This window comes from Salmo salar, chromosome ssa09, assembly GCF_905237065.1.
Source record: "Salmo salar chromosome ssa09, Ssal_v3.1, whole genome shotgun sequence".
Classification (NCBI taxonomy): domain Eukaryota; kingdom Metazoa; phylum Chordata; class Actinopteri; order Salmoniformes; family Salmonidae; genus Salmo; species Salmo salar.
The window spans coordinates 18,368,526-18,384,950 of record NC_059450.1 but is presented as its reverse complement, the minus strand read 5'-3'; the positions used below and the strand labels follow the sequence as shown (position 1 = coordinate 18,384,950).

The window sequence follows — 16,425 nt, the reverse complement described above, 5'->3', positions numbered from 1 at the left end:
AACCAATGAATGTGGGCGTGGCTATGTGGTGCAATGGGCGTAACTTGACGTTGCTCAGGATGTTTTGAAGCTTTCTCGAGGGTTATAGAAAATATTAATAGTGGTCATATAAGGATTTGTGGCTGTTGGCCTCAATTAAGACATGAAGAAATACAGAGAACGATGGAGAGCAAATTCTGCATTTTGACCGACGCAGAAGACCTCAGAACCCTAATTTCAAGTACCGAAGATAATCTGCAAATTGAAAGGTAACGCGTTAGCTAGCGCTGCTGCTAAGCTAGCTAGCTAAATTTCATTGGCGGGGCTAGCTAGCAAACCAATAACTAAATATCTTGCCAAACAGTAGGTTAACCGACATCAACAGTATTCAATATTGCATCGACAATTAAACGCATCAACACTAGGTTTTAGAAGGCTGCACTTAGCTAGGTAGCTAACTATCTAACTAGCTATGTTCATAGCTAGCTAGCGTTAATACTAGCTAGTTACAAAGGAGGTAGTTAACTAGCTAAATGGTCTGCCAACTAACGTCAGCTGGCGTATACCATGGCGTGTGTTGCAGATTGTGTGCAAGAGCATTAATTATAGCTAACTGACGTTAGTTGCCATGTTAATCTTCTATTCAATGTATCAAATTATGTTGACTACAATAACAATGCTCACTAAAAACTGATCATATATTTTTAAAATGTATAATGTATCTAGCTGTAATTATTCCTCGTTATTGTTTTTCTATTATTTCTCTTTTTTATTCTCTGCGCTGTAAGCATTTCACTGTTAGTCTACACCTGTTGTTTACGAAGCATGTACCATAACATTGTATGTAATTTACCTGGGATTGCATTGCAAATGTGCATGTCATCAGACAGTTTGCTTGCTAACGTTTACAAGGTGATCCCTGGGCTCTGGCTTGAGCAATGTTTTGCAGTACTTTAATGAATTAGGCATTTAGTAAATGATGAATACCTTCCTTCGTCAAGACCATACAGGAAAACCCTTATTAGTAATAAGGAAGATTGAGGATATAAACTGAGCCTAGCTCTCACTCAACTTCACCCCTTAGCCTAGGAGAATAACCTATACCTTCATGTTGTCTCCTTAGGACAAGGACTTTGTTTGAGGAGATCCGTGCATCCATCAACAACAATGAAGAAGAGGACCGTTCCTTTTGGAGGCCTGTGCTCCCATGGGGGGGTGTCTACACCATCAGGGCGGGGAGGAGGGCCATCTCATGCACCCCTCTGTATGTTAAGATAAGCCTAAAGAACACCTGCACAATTGACGGGTTCCTCATGATCCTTTATATAATACTGAGAGACAACCACAGCTTTCCCCGGGAGGTGGGCATCTTTCTGGGCAGGCAGTTTGTAGAGCATTTCCTCTACCTGATGGACTCATATGACTACACCACTGTTAAGATGCTGTGGATCTGGGACAGGATGTCCAAAAGGCAGTACCGCTCAGTGATCCACCATGCAGCGTTGGAGATCGACCTGTTTGGTAACGAACATGAGAACTTCACCAAGAACTTAGAGACAATGCTGTCCACTATGCAGGAGAGCCTATGCACCAACTGGAGCTGTCCTGCTCGCTTCCAGGAGTTCTTACAGAGAACCATCAACATCAAGTAAGAGAGGCAGAGGCTGTAAGTCAACGTCTGATAGCTGGTCAGTGTGGGAGGATTTTCTTTGCGCCTTATCTCCCAGAGCTTCTGATCAGAGAAGTGATCCTTCATTAGAATATAAATTAATAGTTAGTTACTACAAATAAAGTATGAACTCAATTAGTTTAGTGGGGTGAACTGGACTATGTCCAAATGGGAGGGCAATCCCTGTTTCTATTGCTTGCTTTGCTAATTCTTCTGGACAGCTGGTCTACACCTCTGTCTTTAAGAAGCTTTTATTTCTCCCCCTTGACTCGCTGCTTGTCTAAAATAAGGCCCAGCTGTCTATAATGCTCACAGCAGGGTTGTGCTCATTTTAGAATTGACTCCCATTCAACTCATGAGTTGAAATTGAATTGGCCACACCCCACAGGTTGCAGCGTTTGAGTGGCAGGAAGTAGAATTTTTAATTCTGTGCAATTCAAAGAAATTCCATGCAGTCATAGAACATAAGAGTTTAATTGAATCTGGCAGGTGGGTTGTTCCACTTCAAAAAGCACATAAGAAGATTTTGACACCCACCATCTCCGATTGTTCTGAAATTGTTTGTAGGTAGAAACAGATAAGATAAGCATTTCTGCAACATTTTGTTGATTGCATCCAAATTGGCCATTTCAATTTATAGGATTTATATAGTATTCAATAAATATGGTACCTAACGTTCGATTTGCACAAAAACCTCAACAATGATTACGATGTGAGGAATCCAAGTAAATGGTCATAGGCCAGTATACAGTATCCGTTCTCTGTTTGAAGAGTTGTATGAAGCTGCGACTTGGAGTGTTGTTCTTTCATACCATATAATATATTCTCAGTGAATCAATTGTTTCATCAATATTTTATATGAATGTATATAACGACATGCTTGATGTTTTATATACAAGATGTATATTTGTATAGACTACACATTAATATACTCTGAGTGTACAAAACATTAGAAACACCTGCTCTCTCCATCACAGACTGACCAGGTGAAAGCTATGAACCCTCATTGATGTCACTTGTTGTATCCACTTCAATCAGTGTAGATGAAGGGAAGGAGACGGGTTAAAGGTATTCTTTGGGATTTTGGCAGATGCCTTTAGGCTAGTAGATACCCATAGACTTCCAGTCATTGTGCTAATGCTAGTTACCTGTAACTTCCTTCATACTGGACACAGAGACACAAAAAAGGTATCCACGAGTTTGTCTGATTCTAGGGAAGTAAATAAAGGCATCTGCCAAAATCCTGAAGGGTTTTTCACTCAACAGTTTCCCGTGTGTATAAAGAATGGTCCAGGAAGGTGTTCCTAATGTTTTATACACTCAGTGTTGAATAGAAGATGCATTTGAATTTCACTAAATTCAATTATATTGTAATTCTGTATCCTGTTTACTACTTGAATTGAAAAGAATTGAGCATAATCCTGGCTCACAGTAGGAAATAATGAAGAGAGCAGTTGGTTTCTAAACAGCTCTGGTTCAATCTCTGCCAGAGCCTTATAAAAGTGTTTACCCATGGTGGGCTGTATTTAGACAGTGGACTATATCTATTACCAAATCCCAACTACTATTTCAGTCGTTTTCATAGGTGCTTTTCTTTCTGGTGGAAATTAAAATGATGAATTAGGTTTGTGTAAATGTATCTGTAGCCTGATACTGGTGGTGGTTAGAGCTAAACCTAACTACATGGTGTTCAGAGTCCGACTTCTTACCCTTGTTCTTCTTTCCCAGTCCTCCTCATGAGCTGCCCCATAGAGATCCCATTCAGTCAGCGGTGGAGGAGTTCTTCTGTCCCAAAATCATTCTCTGCAAAGAACTGGGGTGAGACATAACTTGAATGTCGAACCATCATATCCTATAATCTCTCCTGGTCTTTTCTATGATGCTGACTGATTTCCTGTCTGTTCTACAGGTGTAATGGGTTGAGGGAGTTCTCTCAGAGGGTCTTCTGCCATGGCCCACCTCCTTTTGTCATTCTCAACATGCAGCTATGGAAGTCTGAGGAGCTGTCCTACGTTCCTTACCATCTGGCTCTGTCCCAACACAGGTAAGGAAACCATGTAGAGCAGGAGGACTCCAATCCCAGCCTCATTGTCTGATGCTGTTCTTTTTCTCCCTGGTTGTTCATTTAATGTCAATATCGCCAGTCTGTTTTTTTTATTTCGTTGAAACAGTAACCTCCTTGCCTGTACTTTGCTATTTTCATTGATTTCATTAAGCTTTTTTTGGTAACCGGTTTTTAACATGCTAAAAAATACAACCGTCTCTGTGCTTTTCAATAGGTACTCACTGGAAGGCGCCACACTCTTCAACAAGGAAGAGCATCACTACTCTGCAGCCTTCCAGATAGACGGCTACTGGATGCACTATGACGGGCTGAGGAGCGACAATCTGATCCTGTTAAACAAGCCCCCTGAACTCCTGCTGCTCTCTTCCCTTGTCTACATCCGCGCCTCAGACAAATGAGGTGCACAAAGGTAACCAAACAGGGATGGGGTCAGATCCATTTTTCATTACTTACTTGAATTAAAATTCTTCTGAATAGAATTTAATTAACCCCAACTTTGTCACCAGGGTCCTGACGGGACACAGAAGGGAGGGAGACACTCGACAGCACAAATACAAAGGAATCTTTAGAAAATATGCTCACCCTACACTTGCACCTTCCTGTCTTTCTTTTTGTTGCCCAGAAAAATAATCCTTTACATTACACTTGGTTAATCATGGTTTTGTCTTCCATTCCTCAGTGAGAACATACCATAACTTTTTTTAGCACCTAATCATATTTTAATGACATGTCAACAACTTCCTTGTTCTGTTTTATACTTTAAGATTATTTTTGAAATTATGTGCTCTATTTTTGCCTTACTGTTGTCTCTGAAACTGTGTGCAAAGTGATAAGTGCGTCTTCTCTTTGGGCATGCTTGGAATCCAAGAATATATGTATGAACTATAGTAGTTCTGGGCAGGTATGCATATTGAAGAATAAACTTAAATAGCTTTACTGCGTAAATGTTTGTTGAAAAGTTTGCTTGCAGCGTGTTCTCTTGGGTGGGTTGCCATTCAGAGAAGCAAATTCAACTTTGATGTAGACTTGTCAGCAGGGTATATAAGCTAGACCAGCAAAGCTTCTGTGAGAGTTGGTACAGTACTACAATCTATTTGTGCATACCAGCCCTGACTTCAGATTAAACTGGTGCTTTTTTAATACTGTAGTTTGAAAACATTTAAACCGTTTAAGTATTGCTTTGTATTTTGTGGAAATTCAATCATTATCCTTGATTTACTGGCTTGTTTTAAGTTGTCCATTGGGCTTCAACCTGATGGAAGTGAAAATGTCAGTGATTGTTAGAATACATGCTCCAATAATTGTATAAAATCAGTTCTGTCTTAAATGTCAGTAATTACTTGTACTTACAAGTACCCCAGCACAGTGACATTATAGAAGTGCTTATTGAGTGCTTGCTTGTTTGCCTTTCAAAGTAGCATATGATATCCTGCACAGTTCAATAAGGTAAATTACTACATCCCAATCTAAAGATGTCAAACCTGTAGTAAATATTAGTATACAAATGTGATTTTGTAATGCATTTGATCATTTAGAAATGAACAGAGCATTGAACCATCACATTGTGCCTCTTGCCAATTTATCAGTGTAAAATGTAATTGACAGAACTACATAATGAAATTCTTATAGCAAAAACACTTGTTCGTGTGTGTCTATGCTTTCGTTAAGTATTTTTTTTAAACAATACACATTTTTATATGCGTACGTGTCAGTTATGGTGCACACAAGCAACGAAAACAAAGAAACAAGAGCCAAAGAACAGCAGCGTACCTTTAAGGCAGGCATTTATTCATATTAACTGGGTACGACGGCACACAAACTGGCTAAAATGTATGTTCAATCAAAGCATGATAACATTTTGGAAAAAAATACTGCTTCTACATCAAGGTTCTCGTAGTTCCAGTAATAATCCACAGGATATAGAATTCAACATTATCACCTTAAGCCAGTTCAGACACACTCATGGGAAATGTAAAAGAAGTGGTAATTTGGCTAACATTGACATCAGTTTCAAATGACTTTTTCAGACACAAGAGTCTTTGCCAGACTTGATTTTAGTATTCCCTCTGCATTCGTAAGTAAAACAAGCACTTTGGTGAGTGGTGGCAAAACAAGACATGGTTAGGGCATGATAAAAGACAAAACAAGACATGGTTAGGGCATGATAAAAGACAAAACAAGACATGGTTAGGGCATGATAAAAGTACACTTTTCTTAACTTCACATTTAGCTATACATCCCTTCATTTTGCAGTTTCATGTTTTCAGATTCAACCTCCACAGCGCAGTAAAGACAGTCTGTATACATTCATCCCTAAAATGTATGTTGTCTTCAATATCCCCAAGGATATCTTTCTATGCGTAGTAGTAGCATCAAATGCTTGACAATGGATGGCAGCTGCAGACAATCACGCCTGCGTGATTTTCACTCTGTTCTGGCTCATCCTCCCAAGCTGTTGTGGATGGACAAATGCCTAATTTGCCTAACATCAAGAATTGAAACAGAAAAGCACAATTGCAGGAAATCTAAAAGGGAAGACTACTCAATTAAAATGGTTAATGTAATACAGTATTAGTTCATTTTATACTATGTGCTCTATGTTATCTTAGGATGTTCCAAGGATGTCATATTTCACTGATTGCAATATGTTGGATTTGCGTTGATTATTCATACGAAGAAAATGAAAACCAATTCATGGTTATGTGAATAGGAGCTGTACGTTCATGCAGGTTGAAATGGCATATTTACTTCCATCCCATGGCAGCGTAAACCTTTTTTGCAATCATAGATTAATGTTTCCAATGTGAAATGTTAAAGCCCACTATTCCAAGATGGGGAAAAAAACCCAGCTGCAGCAGGTCTAACCATGAAACAACTTGTTTTAGAAATAAATTCACTTTTAAAGGCAATTAAATGTCACCTAAGATTCAACCATCAACATTTAAAGAAAAGTAAAGTGAAGAACTCACATGCTTGTTCAGACAAGCTCTCATACTGCTGAGATTGCTGACGAATAAACAGTCTTAAGATGTTTGTTTGGGGGGGTGGGCTTCCCTTGATCTTAATTTATTACGTTCAAGGTAACGTTTAGAGGGTAAGAGCTAAAGAGTATAGGTAATCACAATTGACAAGTGTGTAAATGGAACAACACTGCAGTACTGTAACTGCAAGGCTGCTCTCTGGTGAGAGACTAGATCAGATGGCTTAGAGCAAGACCCATACAGTCAGTCTTGTGCCAATCTTACATTACATGCAAACTGGGATTTTTACTGGAATACAATCCATTTGATAATCTGCAAACTTTCCCCAGTACATGTGAACTGACTTGCACGACATTGTTAATGGCTCTTCAAAGATGAGACACACAATTTAAAGTGGGATGGGGAAAACGGAGACAAAAGGTTTGAACGGTGGTGGTCTTTCAGACAATATAAACGTGTGATAATGTCACAACAATATGAGACGCTTTGACTTTTGATGCTAAATTCAAAGCAATTGTATCCACAAATGTATTGCATTGTTTAAATTCCATGAACCTAAATTGAGACCTATGTACAAATTGAAGTTGCACTACTCATCAATATGTTTGGTATGTGCAATGCAGAGCTCCCTTTAAGTTTTCCTCGTGTGCAAACATCTATAAAATGTACAATACAAGGAAACTGCTCTTACACTCTGGACCAACAACAGGGACTGAGCTTCTCGATCTGTGGCCTCATGTTACCTGTCCTTCAGCATGGCCCGAGGCTACAACACCCAGACTCGGCCTGCAGCCATCTAACCCAGGCGAGCGCTTTGAGCTCAGTCATGTCTCCATGCCCTTGTCTGTCTGCCATGTCTCTCTCCGAGGTCCAAATAGTTTGTAACAGTGACAATTTTGCTTGACATAGAACACAGCCCTTACTGCTCCATATCCACCCCATCCATATGGCAGAATGTCACACGTGCTATGCATTAGCAGTGAAAATAACCCTTTTGATTCTGGCACAAAGGAGAAAGTTACACCAGACTTGTGAAAGCAGGTCATATTTTGGCACTTCACAAGGCTGTGAATATACACTCTTGCCTGAGCTCCTCAGGAAGACCTTGGCCACATGTGGCTTCTCACACATGCTTCATCAGAGCAAGCAAGCAGAGAGAGGGGGTGTAGGAGTCATTCCATTTTAGGCATTTAGCAGACACTCTTATCCAGAACGACTTGCAGGAGCAATTAGGGTTAAGTTCCTTGCTCAAGGGCTCAGAGATTTTTCCCCTAGTCAGCTCAGGGATTCAAACCAGCGACCTTTCGGTTACTGGCCCAACGCTCTTAACCGCTAGGCTTCTTCCTAACCCATTAGAGACCAACAATCTCAGACTTACTTTCTGATGAAATTGGTGGTGAGCTATACAGCCAGATCCACTACTTCTTAATGCAGGGACAATGTTTCAGACAAACTATCGCTAAACGGATGACAGCCGTGGGGCTCAAGAGGGAAAGCATCAGATCATAAAATGTATCCATAGATGGTACCTAACGAGTCCACTTTAAAAAATGGGGCTCAAAGTAAAGACTGGTGGTTGAGGTATTCCAGTCACAAGCTTGCCTTCTAGCAAGACACTGCTTTATAGCATGGGGGCATTTTGATGCACAACCAACATCTACAACAACACAGAAGAACAAATAAAAGACACCTGATACCATGAGGCAACACAGACAACAGCTGAATCCTGAATCCTAATAGCACCAGTTAGTATTGTGTACAAACCCAGCAATGAAAAGCGGGACAGGATAACTTTTCAATACTTATGAAGAGGGCTGAAGTGTGACCCTACCTCAGGAAGATGTAACAGAAGCCGTAAGTTGGGGATTTATCAATTGCTCCGAGGATGAAAGACAGGTGGCAAGTACTCAAGAGAATTCAGTGGGGTTTGTTAATCCTTCACAACCTCTTCAACCCTTGAATCAAATACATGTACACACACAAACTAGTAACCCAGTGCAAAAAAACATTTACAGGCAATGCACTAGAGGATATTCATATCTATACATTTCTTTTAATTTAAACTATTTACAGAGAAACAAAAGGCAGCCCTTTAAGTGAATATAAATATTCAGATCTCTCTTTGTGAAGCACTGATTTAGATGCAGACATTTCAAACTGTGAGCCGATGACCTTGCCTGAACTTTAGTCCTGCACACAGACACAAAAGAACAATCATGCGTCTACTCACAAGCATACAGACACTCTGCGCCACACACATACTTTAAAGATCTAGAAAAAAAAATACAACTGGAACATGTTCTGCTCATAGCAGAAAAAAACATATGAACACAAAAAAAGGTCTACAATTAAAAAAAGTGACAGTTTTCACCCACAGTCCTGTGAAAAGTTGTCATTGTGGTCCAGCAGCAGTCATCTCTTCTCTGTGACAAGATCCATGGTGATCTGCTCCTCTCCTCCACCCAGACCTTTTCACTCTGGCCATCTGTGGTTCCCTGGTGCCAGCCGGGCTCATTCATCCAGCAACAAGCTCTCTCTCTTTCTCTCTGGGATCCACAGCAGTGTGGAGGCCTCCTCAGCCTGTTGGCGATGAATGGAGGAAAAAAATAAATAAAAGCCTTTTGTCTAAGTCTTCTTAAGGAGTCCTACCCAGGGGTGCCATGGGTCAAAGAGCAGTCATGCCAAAGTTACAGCGGCAGTACATCATGCCGCTTGAGTCCAGCCAGCTGTCTGTGATGGGGTCGTATCGCTGGACAGTGTTCAGGTAGGATGACCCCGAGTGACCCCCCACCACATAGAGGTAGTTGTCCACGATCGCGGAGCCAACCCCTGGGAAGATAAATATTATAAATGGTTATTCCTGGCCATGCAATATGAATGGTCAACTTCCCAGCATCAACATAAACCTTGTAGTAATTTCCCAACTCACCTGTGCGTGGTTCATTCATGGGCCGACAGGCTGTCCACTGGTTCTGGTGTGGGTCATACCTCTCAATGCTGGACAGATGTGATACCCCGTTGTGTCCCCCAACCACAAATATGAACCCTAGCATGACACCAACGGCAAAATTGATCCGTTTGTCTGCCATGGGGGCTACCATTTCCCAGGCATCCTTGCTGGGGTCGTACCGCTCCACACTGCACAGTAGAGAGACAGAGTTAATAAATTAAAACACTGTCCTTCCAAGTGGCACAGTTATAGTGATACTGTGCATTGGCAATATCACTGCTGTCTTTTTAAACAGGTTAGTACAGTAGCAGGAATTATAGCCATCATAAAATGACACTTTTTCCTGTTTCAAAGCCAATACAATTCACTATTGCTCTTTTTTGTTGTTAGACATTATATAGCTGTGCCATTGTCATCACAAACCAATGCAGCCCCATTTAACGAGGCCATCTATTCCAGTCCTATATTTTTCTGGCAATATCAAACTGGCAATTTGGGAATTACCTTTGAACAACTAAGTCCCCACAGCTTCCCTGTCCACAAACACATTCTCCTGAGGGGTTTGGGAAGTCAAGGAAACTGTAACAACACATCCCTCTAGTTGACAACAAAGGTCTAACCAGCAAGCCAGCACTTATTCTATGAAAGAAACTACAGTGCCCGCTGTAATTATTGGGACATTTCTTCTTTTGGTTCTATACTTTAAAAGTTGGGATTTGAAATCAAAAATTGACTTTGGGGTTAAAGTGCAGACTGTCATCTTTCATTTGAGGGTATTTTCATCCATATCAGGTGAACCATTTAGAAATTACAGCACTTTTTGTACACACTCCCCCTATTTTAGGGGAGCAAAAGTATTGGGACACTTGTGTATTAAAGTAGTAAAAAGTTAAGTATTTGATCTCATATTCATAGCACACAATGACTACATCAAGCGTGTGACTCTACAAACTTGTTGGATGCATTTGCTGTTTTTTTGGTTGTGTTTCAGATTATTTTGTGCCCAATAGAAATGAATGGTAAATAATATAGTGTGCCATTTCGGAGTGACTTTTATTGTAAATAAGAATAGAATATGGTAGTATGATATTTGTGCATCTAACTTTGTCACTCATCATTATTCATGATTCATTCAGGATTATCTGTAGTCATGGTAGCATCCACATTCATATAGAAGTGTTTAGAAACATTTTATTCACAATAAAAGTCACTACAAAATGACAGTACATTATTTACCATTAATTTCTATTGGGCACAAAATAATCTGAAACAACCAAAATAAACAAATGCAGCATCAGACTTGACTAGTCATTGCCTGTTATAAATATACTAAACCTTTTTAATACACAAGTGAATTTGTCCCAATACTTTTGCTCCCCTAAAATATCTACACAAAGTGCTATAATTTTCTAAAAGGTGAAAATCCCCACAAATGAAAGCTGACAGTCTGCACTTCAACGTCAGTCATTGCTTGATTTCAAATCCCATCTTTTAAAGTATAGAGCCAAAGAGGAAAAAAAAATGCTTCACTATCCTAATAATTTCATGAGGGCACTGTATAACCATCTGAGTAGAAGACAACAAATCTTGATTTGACAGAATATGGGTTGCACTGCAGGCTGGAAACAGAGCAGGGGGCTGAAACTCTTTGAATAGATGGAGCAAAGCATTCAAAGGTCTACCATATATAACCTTTCTGATGTGAAAACTGTCAAGTGTAGGAACAAAAGGGTTGACGGCAGGTTTTGAAGTAGACCTAGTATTTCAAAAGCCTATTGGAACCTCATGAGCAAAGCCTGTGAACATCCATAATACCACCGCATTGACTAGATGAAGTGAAAACATACCTGTTCATATGGGCGGGGCCATAGCCGCCAATGGCAAAGACCATGCCATCCAGCACAGCCGTGGCAAAGCAGCTGCGTGACTTGGTCATAGGTGCCACAGGCTGCCACTCCTTCACCTTGGGGACATATTTTTCTACAGACTGTAGATAGTACTGGCCATCATAGCCCCCCAGGGCATAGAGCTCCCCAGCCAAGACCACCACCCCCAGGGTGCTGCGACACTCTGCCATGCGCTCCACTGTGGACCAGGTGTTGCTGTCAGGGTCCCAGCTCTCCACTGTACTCTCATGTCTCCGGTAGCTAATGCCCTGTCGCATGTGTGTGGCGATGCCACCCACCACATACACCTTCTGGTCCAACACTGCCACTCCAAACTCATAGCGGGGCACACTAAGAGGGGCAAGCCCAATCCATGAATCCGTTTGAGGGAAGTACATTTCCATGCTACGAGAGAAAGAAATAAGTTACATTTGTTCAATTTCTTTCTAATTCACATGAAACAAATTAAGAATCTACAAATAAAAAAATAAAAAAATAATAAATAAAAATGGGTGGGGTTGACAAACAGTTTTGAATGATTCTGTTTAGGGCTCAGCATTACCTCTCGAGAGTGGCAAAGAGTCCAGCCTTGCCTCCCACAGCAAGGAGCACTTTGGCAGCACAGCGTGGCCGTGTGGACAACACCGTCTGGTAGGAGAGCCGGTGCTCAGGCATGAAATGGTATTTGAGGGCCTCGTTGAGGAGGTGCTTGCAGGCGTGGTCATCCCGGATAAGGTGGTTGGCCTCGTAGAGGCGGGTGAGGAACTTAACGCTGAGGAAAGGCAAGCGGACGCAGTGCAGTAGCTGAGCTAGGTGCTTCTGCCGCTCAGTCACATCGTACTTGATCCACGACTCCAGGGCGTAGAACACAGTCTCTTCTGTTACCACCTTCAGACAGTCATTTGATACGATTTCATCCAATTCCGCCCGTGTCAGCTCAAAAAACTCCTCTGTCTGGCACACCTCTTCAAAATTCTGACAGATGAATTTAGTGGCAGCCAGGCAGAGATCATGGCAGCCATAGGTCTCAGCGAAGCGTGAGATGCCTATACAGTTCCCAGCATCTAGCTGACTCTCTAAGAAGGAGCAGCACTCCTTCAGCACCAGCTTGACCTGGAGCAGGTTAGCAGCTGGTAGTAGGGACTCCACTCTTTCCTGTGAGATGAATACCGTGCCAGTGTAGGCATACTCAACGATTGCCTACAAGAGGAAAAATAAAAAACACAATCATGTTATGAAAGAGCCAGACAAAGTGTGCTTTTAGGAAACACAGTGAAATCTTCCAAATGATGACAGTGAGCTTAAATGAGCATTACCTGTAGCGCAGCCTCGTCAATGCACTGGAACTCCACCTCGGAGGTCTCCTTCTCTGACAGGTTGCCCGTGAACATGGCCTTGAAGTAGGGGCTGATGCTCGCCAGCACCACTTTGTGGGCATGGATCTTGCATTCACCCACGCGCAGCACAATGTCGCACAGCTCATGGTCCTGCCGCAACAGCTGGAGGCCTTGCAACAGCTGCTCAGAGTGGGGCCGCGTCAGACTGGCAAGCATATAGGACTGGGCCTGCTGGTCCATCTTTGAGAAAAAAACTCAACATTACCATGCTGTCAAATGTAAGGGACAAGTACAGTTTAAATAGACATTGTTGCAGCATAATCTCCATGTAAAGTTGCAGGACAGCCTGATAACAGCATCAATTTCATGAAACCAAAATACAGAACTATAGGCAAGTGGAGGAGGAAACTCAAGACAACAATTCCCTCTCCAGGTCAAATCTAAGGGAAGGACTGAAGCGACTTGCAGTATCTAGCAAGGTAAACAAGTGAGCCAGCTAAGTCATACCAATATGATTTATGCTATAGTTAAGTACAACATACAATATGCAGTGGCAGTGCACAGCATACAATATATCGGTGTGTGTGTGTCTACAAGTTTCATCGTATCATATCAGGTATGCGAATTAGCTAGATCTGATGAGTAGAGAATGGCATTCAAAAAAATGGCCTGATGAAAGATGACACTGCAACTGAAAATCTAAGCAGCCTTTTTTTTTTCCTTCTACAAAACGGTGAAAAATATGTATATATCAACAAGAATTCAGTTTTCCTTGATAATCCTTTAGTAAAGACGTGTTATTTCACTATTTAATGCATACAGTTTAGCTCACTTAAAGCTCAAGCGTTGAACAAGTTGAATCTAGCTAGCTAGTTATCTGGCCAACTAGCTAATAATAACCCCAGTTACTAAATAATATTAAAATGTAAGATGTAGCTATGGGTTTTTAAACCTTTCAAACATTGCTTTCTAGCTACTGTAGTAGCTTTGCATCTTCAAAGTATATTTCGACCAAGCTTGAGCGACGCCTCAAAACCGCAAGGCTCCGTCAGCTAGCTGTCAAATGTTGTCAGCAAGCTAGCTAGCTAGTCTACCATTGTTTAGCTATAACTAAACTGAGCGAGCAAGCTTGCTAACAGCTAACTGCTTAGCACAACAACAGCATCTATTTGCCAAATATCGGTGCGCCAATCCATTCAAAACTTGTCGATGACCTGTAATGAATACCAATGTAAATTATAAACATTACATTTCTCAAGGGTAACGTCATCTGCTTAGTTACTAGCAAAGATGTGTATAATGAACCCTACTAGTTTAGCTAGCTAATCTGGATAGTATCAGTAGCTGCCTTCGCGACGTCGGCCATTTAGCATAAATAGCAACAGCCTTGCAAGCCACAAAATTACTGTTCAGATTTTTCAGACTAGCTGATGAATATTGCATGTATTTTATAACATAGCTGGTAATCATGCGTAGCCTGCAATAACCTGGCTATCGGATGTACGAGGGGTTTGAGGCATCGTGTGAGAAATTACAATTAATTTAGCTAGCAACAAGGGTGTTATTTCCAATGCATTATCACGAAACCAGTACACTGTTGCTGCTAAAATAAAAACAGCACTTAGCAAGCTAAACATTGATCTTCAGCTTGTTGAGTGTTATCTATTGTAACATGTGATAGCTACTAGCTAAATATCTTCAAAAAATGTACAACACGATGCAAGGTAGACAAACCTGTGTTGAGCGTCAGATGAGCCGACAAGATCTGTTTTATTGCAGTAGCGGAGTTTAATCCAGAAGCCGCAGGAACCCCAGCGTCTGTCAGGAAAACAAAAGCCAAACACTTTATGCTGCGTAACTTTTGGAAGCTAGCAGGGTACTTCTAAAGGAATGGTATATTTTGTAGCTATTTTGCACACATTGCCATTGATAATATTTTTTTTTATACACCATAGTACATCATTCAAGTTAGGGGAGAGATAGAACGGAAAGAAGGCAATAACCAACTAGGAGTAATGAAAATAAAATAGAAATATCAACATTAAAAAAAATCCCAATTTTAATTTGGTATGATGAAATAGTGTAATACTTTGTCAATTCGCTAAATTGACAAATGTACAGTAGCTTTATGGTAGGCTACATCAGCGTCTGAAGAAGTTGCACTCCCTCTGTTGCCCAGCAGAGGTGCCCAGCAAATCAATATATGAGGCTCTGCTGGTATCAACATAGTCCTTAGAAGGGCTACGATATCACAAGTCATTTATAAACCTATTTGAACAAGAACAGTTATGATATACAGTGCCATCGGAAAGTATTCAGACCCCTTGACTTTTTCCATATATATATATATATATATATATATTTTTACTTAACCAGGCAAGTCAGTTAAGAACACATTGTTATTTACAAAGATGGCCTACCCCGGCCAAACCCTAACCCAGATGACGCTGAGCCAATTGTGCGCCAACCTATGGGACTCCCAATCACGGCCGGTTGTGATACAACGTGGAATCGAACCAGGGTCTGTAGTGACACCCCTAGCACTGAGATGCAGTGCCTTAGACCACCACACCACTCGGGAACCCAGCCTTATTCTAAAATGGATTAAATAAGTAAAAAATCCTCATCAATCTACACACAATCCCCCTTAATGACAAAGCAAAAAAAGGTTTTTAGAAATATTAGCAAATTTACCTGTTGTAAACAAATTTGATTGAACATGATTTGGAAAGGCACACACCTGTCTATATAAGGTCCCACAGTTGACAGTGCATGTCAGAGAAAAAAACAAGCCATGAGGTCGAAGGAATTGTCCGTAGAGCTCCGAGACAGGATTGAGTCGAGGCACAGATCTGGAGAAGGTTACCAAACATTTCTGCAGCATTGAAGGTCCCCAAGAACACAGTGGCTTCCATCATGCTTAAATGGAAGAAGTTTGGAACCACCAAGAACCCGATGGTCACTCTGACAAAGCTCCATAGTTCCTCTGTGGGAGAACCTTCCAGAAGGACAATCATCTCTGCAGCACTCCACCAATCAGGCCTTTATGGTAGAGTGGCCAGACAGAAGCCACCCCTCAGTAACCTGAAAATAGCTGTGCAGCAAAGCTCCCCATCCAACCTGACAGAGCTTGAGAGGATCTACAGAGAAGAATGGGAGAAACTCCACAAATAGAGGTGTGCCATGTTTGTAGCGTCATACCCAAGAATAACCGAGGCTGTAATCGCTGCCATAGGTGCTTCAACAATGTACTGAGTAAAGGGTCTGAATACTTACAGTTGAAGTCGGAAGTTTACATATACCTTAGCCAAATACATTTAAACTCAGTTTGAACACTTGGCCGGCTGCGGTGTTCTGGATAAGTTGCAGGGGTTTCATGCCACAAGTGCGGAACCCAGCCAACAAAGAGTTGCAGTAGTCCAGACGAAGGAATACAAGTGCCTTGATTAGGACCTGACCGCTTCCTGTGTGAGGAAAGGTCGTACTCAATGGATTTTGTAGCGCATGAACCTGCAAGAGCGAGTCACTACTTTGATGTTTGCAGAGAACGACAGGGTC

The 16,425-nt window shown here is 41.3% G+C and overlaps 2 protein-coding genes across 2 annotated transcripts; one reads left to right on the top strand and one right to left on the bottom strand.

Annotated features, from left to right (window-relative positions):
• The first annotated feature begins 11 nt into the window (after positions 1-11).
• Positions 12-5,348, top strand: LOC106610876 (uncharacterized protein C14orf28 homolog). The gene is made up of 6 exons (XM_014210524.2): positions 12-248; positions 1,103-1,627; positions 3,377-3,466; positions 3,558-3,692; positions 3,928-4,122; positions 4,220-5,348. The coding sequence occupies exons 1-5, from the start codon at positions 163-165 to the stop codon at positions 4,109-4,111; spliced, it is 1,020 nt and encodes a 339-aa protein (XP_014065999.1). The 5' UTR covers positions 12-162; the 3' UTR covers positions 4,112-4,122; positions 4,220-5,348.
• A 122-nt stretch (positions 5,349-5,470) lies between these two features.
• Positions 5,471-14,872, bottom strand: LOC106610877 (kelch-like protein 28). The gene is made up of 6 exons (XM_014210525.2): positions 14,602-14,872; positions 12,847-13,107; positions 12,093-12,730; positions 11,492-11,935; positions 9,624-9,832; positions 5,471-9,523 (listed from the first exon to the last, which is right to left on the bottom strand). The coding sequence occupies exons 2-6, from the start codon at positions 13,105-13,107 to the stop codon at positions 9,360-9,362; spliced, it is 1,716 nt and encodes a 571-aa protein (XP_014066000.1). The 5' UTR covers positions 14,602-14,872; the 3' UTR covers positions 5,471-9,359.
• Between the last annotated feature and the right edge of the window lie 1,553 nt (positions 14,873-16,425).